Source organism: Magnolia sinica, chromosome 11 (genome assembly GCF_029962835.1).
Source record: "Magnolia sinica isolate HGM2019 chromosome 11, MsV1, whole genome shotgun sequence".
NCBI lineage: Eukaryota > Viridiplantae > Streptophyta > Magnoliopsida > Magnoliales > Magnoliaceae > Magnolia > Magnolia sinica.
The window spans coordinates 15,271,434-15,279,475 of record NC_080583.1 but is presented as its reverse complement, the minus strand read 5'-3'; the positions used below and the strand labels follow the sequence as shown (position 1 = coordinate 15,279,475).

The 8,042-nt window shown below is 40.4% G+C and overlaps 1 protein-coding gene across 1 annotated transcript; it reads right to left on the bottom strand.

Moving 5' to 3' along the window:
- Nucleotides 1-3,711: 3,711 nt before the first annotated feature.
- Nucleotides 3,712-4,595, bottom strand: LOC131218265 (large ribosomal subunit protein bL19c-like). The gene has a single exon (XM_058212939.1). The coding sequence runs from the start codon at nt 4,494-4,496 to the stop codon at nt 4,062-4,064; it is 435 nt and encodes a 144-aa protein (XP_058068922.1). The 5' UTR covers nt 4,497-4,595; the 3' UTR covers nt 3,712-4,061.
- Between the last annotated feature and the right edge of the window lie 3,447 nt (nt 4,596-8,042).

Sequence of the window (8,042 nt, the reverse complement as noted above, 5' to 3'; positions counted from 1 at the left end):
TACCCTCACCGTCCATGTGATGGCCCACCTTGCTGGGCTTGCTGCCTCTCCGTTTGGACAGGCCCAGATGAAGAGAAAACATAAATATCAGCTTATTCAAAGCTGAGGTGGGCCAAACATGTGGACCCACGTTGATGCATGTACTGGATCCACACCGTCCAGACCTTGGACGGTGGGTCCCAGCAACCACAGTTGTTGTATAACGTCAGCAAGTTCTGGGGATTTAAACATGAGGTATGAATTATACCATACTGTCCGTCCATTTAGAAGGATGTGGGACCCACCCACACGTGCAGCACGTGTGGGGTGGGCCCTTACCTTGATGATGTGTTGTACATTACACCGTCCATGGCTGGATGGTGCTATATGGGGTGCACCATGATGTATTTGTTATCCACGCCGTCCATCTGTCAGGACCACCATGATTTATGTATTTTATCCCACCGTCCATCTGGACGGTGGGACCACTTGCTGTATTGACATCATCAAGTCTGTGGGCCTGATCATGGGTATGTGTTATATCCAAACTGTCCATTTATGTGGACCCCACCAGTAGATATAACTGCTATATCAGCGTCAGCAAGTTCTGTGGGCCCGAGTATGAGGTATGTGTTATACCATACCGTCCATCCATTTTGCAGCGTGGGACCCACCCCACACGTGCGGGGGTGGGGCCCACCTTAATGTATGTATTTTGTATCTGCACCGTCCATCTCTGGACGGTGCCATGTGGGGCTTACCTTGCTGTGTGGTATATCTAGGCCGTCCGTCCAGGCCTGGACGTGAGGCTAGCCACGTGGAGCTATCCCCACCGTCCGTTCCAGCTGGCGTGGACCACATGATGTATGTGTTTTCAGCCATGCCATCCATCTGATTTCTGGATGGGTGGGGCCCACCTAGACATATGTATTTTGTATTCACATTATCCATTCACGTGGCCCTCACGTGATGTACATGTTTGATCCTAGCTATCCATCTGGTGGGGCCCATTTGGAATGTGCAGGGCCCACCCCATTGTAATGTATTTATGACACATTTGTTGAGGCCCTTTGTGATGTATTTGTGGCCAATTTGGTGAGGCCATTGTGATGTATTTGTGGCCCAAGTGATGGGGCCCATCGTGATGTATATGAGGCCCATGGGATGTGGCCCAATATGATGTATATGAGGCCCTTGTATGAGGCCCAATGTGACGTATTTGCGGCCCATATGATGAGGCCCATCATGATGTACATGTGGCCCATTTGGTGAGGTCCAATGTGATGCATGTGAGGCCCATAGATGTGGCCCATTGTGATGTATTTGAGGCTCTTGTATGAGGCCCATTGTGATGTACATGATGCCCTTGTGTGAGGCCCATTATGGTACATATGAGGCCTAGGTGATGAGGCCCAATTGTGATGCATGACTCCACCATGATGAATGAAATGTTATGTGTGATACCCATCTTTGCTTCCTAAGTAGTATTTAGGTCATGGGCCCTAATGTATATTAGATTTCTTAATGGGCCGCTCTCTAGGGAGTAACGGTGGTTAAATATCCACATTGTAAGTCTCCCTGGAGCTTGTTGTTAAGCTCATGACCACCTTACCTCATTGGGCTACCCCAAATCATTGGGCCCCTCCCATAATTGTTAGGCCTATTCTTGATATGAGTAGGCCATCTAGGCCCATCCTTGATATGAGGAGAGTATTATCATCATCAATAACATGCTTAGTATAGCTTCATGATTCATGTCCATGCACATCATATGTATGCTTGATATGAGGAGTGATTGATCATAGTACATGTCATTAGGCGGATTATTATAGGACTCCTTGATAGGAGGAGTTGCCCACATGAGCGCACGGTACACGCAAGATTGCTGCATGACTGATAGTGTGATTCATGCATCTCGCATTTGTATGACATAATTACTATACGCCCTAGCGATATCAAGGTTGTAGCCTCCACAGACATATCGTGGATGACAGGATTGAACACCGAAAATCTTTCTCTACATGGGGTGCGATCATTACCAAAAAATCGAGCAAAGGGTATGAACTTTGAAAGTTTTCAGCTACGGATTAAATCCGTAGTAATTTTGCTATGGATTTAATCCATGCCTAAAACTTAATTGATCCGTACCTAAAGCCTACCCCCTCATCATAGCCATATTAAATATTGATGGTGCTTAAGGGGCTCCATGTGGCCCATTGAAATATATGTGTTTGATCTAAGCCATCCATAAATTCTGATATATAATTTCAGTGGATTGGGCCAAAAATTATGTAGATTAAAGGTCTAAGTGGACCACACAATAAGAAATCATAAAAATTAAATTTCAATTATTAATATGTTGTGTCGTCTTCTTACAGCTTCATTCTGACTCATTTTTTGCATCAACCATTAAAATAATATTTTAAATTTAATGGATGGAGTGGATAAATAACATACATCATGGTGGGTCCCACGATCTTAAAACCCACGGTCCTAATGAGTCGTCCGTCATGCGCCCCTCCCTAAATGAAAATCATTCCGCCATTTTCTCCCGCCTGTGTACCTCCCAAAACCAGGGTTTTTGCATCCACACGTTTCTCCCTCTCTCCATCTCCCAAGCTCCCTCACCCTCTCTCTCTCTCTCGCACTCAGCCTCTCCCTCACCATCTCTCGATCTCCCGCTCTCCCTCACCCTCTCCCCATCTCTCGGCCGCATTCCCCTCTCTCTGTTTCCCAACCTCTCTCTCTCACTAGCATTTTCAAAACCCCCTTTCGCTGCAAGAAAGAGAAGAACAGTTAGTCTCTCTCTCTCTCTCTATTTCCAAAATCAGTTGCAGTCGGATGAGCCATTGAAATCTTTGTTTCTGTATCTTGTAATATCACTTGCCCAACATATATATCTTGCACGAGAAATCTCTATGCCTATTCATCAATTAGTGGTAGAAATCAGCCTTTCAAGGCGAGATAAGAATGTTCTAACTGGTAATGGTGAAGCTGAGCCACCAACAACAGAACACCAGAACCCATCTCTAAGCCGTGGAAGAGAGGCTACAAGGAACGCATCAGAGAACCAGAAATAATCTTTTGTTGTATAGTGTTGTGGTTGTTTTACTTCTATGATTTCGGTTCTGTAATGCTGGGAAGCTAGAAACTTCATCTGGATTTCTTGGCTTTTGGCAAAATATCCTGAAACTTCCTTTTCTGTAATGTTGTTGGTTGTTTAATCTTTCTTAGTTGCTTTTCTTTATTGCTAGAATGGTAGAAACTTTAACTGGGTTTTTCTTTTCCTTTTCTTTTGATTTTGCACAGATGATTCTGAAATGGCGTTTGGTTACTTTCTTTCTCTGAATTTGGTTCTGCAATGCTAGAAAATTGAAACTTTCATTTGGGGGATTTTTGGATTTTGATAGGATGTTAAAATTATACTCGGTACCCTTGCACTGAAAGAGCTTGTGAGGGAACCAAGCATTTGACTTCCTCTAAATGTGTTATACTGCTATGCTATAGAAATTTATCCAATGTCACAAAGTTCTTTTTCTCATAAATTCCAAAACCTTTAGAACTGGTTATGTTGATAGCATCAAGGGATGTTGCTTCTCCAATGGTTTATATCGACCTAAACTGAGTTGAGATGTTCAGTAGTTGAACTATCGGTTGGAGAATGCTAAATGTTTTTTTTAATAAAATAAATACTGAAATTAAAAATAAAAATAAAATGCATACACAGGTATATGGTGGATTCAGGTATCTGAATATATTTCTAACAAGATTTGAAGCATTGCACCCACATATAGACCTGATTAGATCAAAACCAACATCTGTGAACAGATTTAGAGACTTTTATTACCCAAAATTGATAGGAATCCGATCCAACTAAGTAGGATCTAGATTCTTAATCAGACCCAAAATCTAGACCCAATCCGATGAAACCGTATTTTAGGTATCTGTGGATCCAGGTACCATTTCCCCAGACATCTTGTGTGCAAAAGTATCAGCTAATGCATTCGAATAAAATATGGAAATTGATTCAATCAAATCCATTGGGAAGAAAAATCAGGGGGAGAGTCTCACTTGTACAGCTCTTATTTCCTGAGAGCATTCATTCTGTCCCTAAGGTAATATAACTTTGCCTTCCTGACTTCCTTCTTGTCCATCACTTTGAATTCCTTTATGTTGGGAGAGTATAAAGGGAAAACAGATTCCACTCCAACACCTGCTACCAGCCTCCGTAATCTAAATGTTGTATTGAGACCAGCATTGCGCCTTGCTATAATAATGCCTTTCATAATCGAAACTTGACACTTGTTCTCGGGCACTTCCACTTTAAGCTGGACAGTATAACAGGACTTTATGTCAAGGATCTCTCTATTTTCCTTTACTGCCTCCACTGCTTCCGTATCCAAAATCTGCATTATGTGCCTGGTTGTTTTATCAGGCCTTTTGAATTTGATGGGCCGAACTGTCTTAAGGCTAACTGAAGAAGAGTCCTGTGTAACAGGTTCTGCGGCATCACCCATGGTTGTTAAGAACTTGATGGGGGCAGTAGACCCAAATATATTGGGTCGAAATAGCTCCTGTCCATGGCTTTTGTAGAACAATGATACCAAAGTCTGCCATTATAAGATGTTGAAATTCGTTGTAAGCAGCAGCTACCACTTATGATGTAGCTGAAGAAGAAGAAGTACACTTAAGTAACAATGGAAATGGGCTGCCTTGTGAGTAATTAGCTAGTTGTCGAAGAAAGCTTGTCTTGGAGTTGGTAAAAAGGCTTTTAATGAGAAAGCTTCTGTAAAAGGGTCGCATGTTTCCAAAAGTGAACTCCTTCTATCGAGAAATGCCACTGAAAAATAGAATATGCTGCTCTCTCTCTCTCTCTCTCTCTCTCTCTCTAACAGGAATGCTAAATGGTTTGTTGTGCAAAGAGAACAATCCATTCTATAGGGAAGCACATGGACTTTGCGTGTCCATCTCTGTGCATTATTTAGAATTTTAGAAAGATGATGAAACTAGAATTGGACTAATGCATCCCTAACCTACAATTGGGTATTATCCATTGATTCTTTGGAAATAATCACCATCAGTACTATCTTCATCATAATCATAGCCTTTTCCCAATCACCATTAGTACTGTCTTCATCATAATCATAGCCATTTCCCAGCGGGTTAGGGTTTTTGTGAAAATTTATAATGTGCTTACAAATATAGTAGTAGAAAAATTGGGGAAACATAGGGAGAACTCCAAAGCTTGTTGTATTCTATAACCAAGTTTTACATTGTAACACTAACAAATTGAGGTTTGGAATGTTTTATTTTACCCTCCGTCATTGTTGATTTGTGTTAACATGATTTGAAAACTAGTTTTCCCTTGTCGACACAGCTAATGTATGCATGTTAGTTGAGCTGCTAGTGAATCTCCCTGCTAGTGGGGCGACTTGGGCTTGACTCCCACTGATGTATTGCTAGTGAATGCTCACTAGATTCCCTCCTCTATCTTTTAATGGTGAGGATGTGAAAGCACAACTTTTGTAGTGTTGAGTGCATCTAGTTGTACCCATGTATATAACTACCTTTGCAATTTAAAAATGAAAAATGATAATAAAGTTAGTACATTGACCTGTCTTGTAATATATATTTTCTCTATTAAGAGCCATTTATACCATGTTTACAAAAACATGTTAAAACTGAAAGTATCTTTCTTCTGAGACTTTTTTATGAAATATCTCATTGTAGTGGTTTCACAGAAACTACATTGGGTAGAGCAAAATGTTAGCAACATTATTAATTTGTTGTAAAAATACAATGATTACAAACTCCTTAATAAATTGTATTTGGTAAATAATATCTGTATGGGTTCAATCCTCAGATAGCACTTCCTTCATTTCCAACTTTGAGGAGGATGGTACATGAGGCTAATTTCCAACTTTAATTTTTGGTAAGGTGCAGGTTGAAAATGAACCCCTTGGTTAATCAAGATCTGGCTGTAATGAATAGGGAGTGGATGACACTAAGTTTCCTAGACCCACGTTTTCTTTCTGGAATCAAAAGTTTTTCAAAGTTTGCACAAGAAAACCTTCCTGATAGAGAATCCATTCCTTGTCCATGCTCCACTTGCAGATATGCACATTTTCTGATTTCTTATGATGATATGGAAATACATCTAATGAAAAATGGATTCGACCCAAGCTATAGGGTTTAGAACATGGATAGGGAGCATGTATCACCAAAGTATTCTATACGTGAATCAAGTTCCCAACAATACCATAGTGTCTCGAACTTAAATAAGGTGCACAACGCGATTGTTCAAGAACTTGGTGGTAATAACCTAGATGAAGTTGTACAGGATGAGCCGAATGTGACCCCTGTAGTCGAAGGTGTCTTTAGAGAAAATGAAACTAATGAGTTTGAAGCAAATCTACAAGATGCAATGACTGAGCTATACCCTGGGGCCCAATATTTCGCCGTGATGACTTTCATTTTACAGCTTTTCAAATTAAAGGTGAATCATGGATGGAGTGAAAAAAGCTTTACAGAGCTCCTTTAACTACTAAAGAAGGTGTTACCTTCCGATAACAAGGCCCCAACTAATACCTACTAAGCGAAGAAGATCATTACAAAGTTGGGTCTTGATTATGTGAAAATCCATGCCCGTCTAAATGATTGCATCTTATACTGGAGAGAGAACGAGATGAAAACCATTTGTCTAAATTGTAAAAGTCTTAAGTTCAAGACTGAAATGGATTCTGAGAGAAAACAATCTAAAATACCTGCGAAGGTTTTAAGGTATTTTCCATTAACACCAAGCCTACAAAGAATATTCAGTGTGCCATGGTTGGTGAAAGAAATGTCTTGGCACTCAACCAGGAAATTTCAACATGAAAAGATAGAGCATCCGGCTGATTCTATTATATGGAAGAATCTCGATGACAAGTATAAAATTTTTTCAGCTGAACCTCACAATGTTCGATTGGGTCTAACTACAGATGGGTTTAACCCATTCGGTACTTTCAGTATGTCATATTATTCATGGCCCGTTATGTGTATGACGTACAACCTTCCATCAAAGCTTTGCATGAAACCTCAGTTTACTATGTTGACTTTGCTCGTTAAGGGACCGCGACAACCGAGAGAGGATATTGACGTTTATTTACAACCATTAATTGATGAACTGTAAGAATTATGGCAAAAAGGGATCACGACGTTCGATGTAAACTATGAAAATAAATTCAACATGCGTGCTATTCTGCTCTGGATAATCCATGACTTTCCAGCATATGGTAACGTTTCTGGTTGTAGGACCAAGGGTAAGTATGGTTGTCCTGTATGTGGTCTCAACACAGATTCTTTGCGACTCCAATATGGAAAGAAACATATTTATATGGGCCATAGATGATGGTTACCAATTTCAAAACAGGTTAGGAAGGACACAAGTGCTGGTACGTTCAATAAGACGGTGGAGATATGATGTCAACCGATCCGTCTGGATGAGATTGAGGTCAAAAGACAAACCGTAAACTTGAATATATAGTGGGGGAAGACTAGGAAGAGTAATATAAGGGGTACTGATGGAGGCCGACAAGAGCCATCGGATGATGTTGAATCACCATGATTTTTTAAACGATCTATATTATTTGATCTAGAGTATTGGAAAGATATTCCCGTGCATCACAATCTTGATGTTATGCATATTGAGAAAAATATACGTGAAATCCTTGTTGCCTTGATGTTGAACACACCTGATAAAACTAAGGATAATGCTAATGCGCATAGGAACCTGAAATAATTGGGAATTAAGAAGCGTCTATGGATGAAAAAGAACAATGGCAAGATGATTCAGTAACAAGGTCCTTTCTGTCTAAGAAAAGAAGAGAAAAATCTTTTCATCCAGACTTTACATGAGCTACGTGTTCCGATTGGTTTTAGTGCGAATTGGAAGACCATCGTAAAGGAAGATTGCGTGGATTTAAAGGAAATGAAGTCTCATTCTTACCATGTGTTGATGCAACATCTGCTCCCAGTTCTTATCCAGCATGCACTCAAGGATAGGAAGGTTATTCTTCCTATAA

Bases quoted from the DNA above. Each gene is read 5' to 3' on its own strand.
- LOC131218265 (XM_058212939.1), bottom strand. From the start codon at position 4,496: ATGGGTGATGCCGCAGAACCTGTTACACAGGACTCTTCTTCAGTTAGC.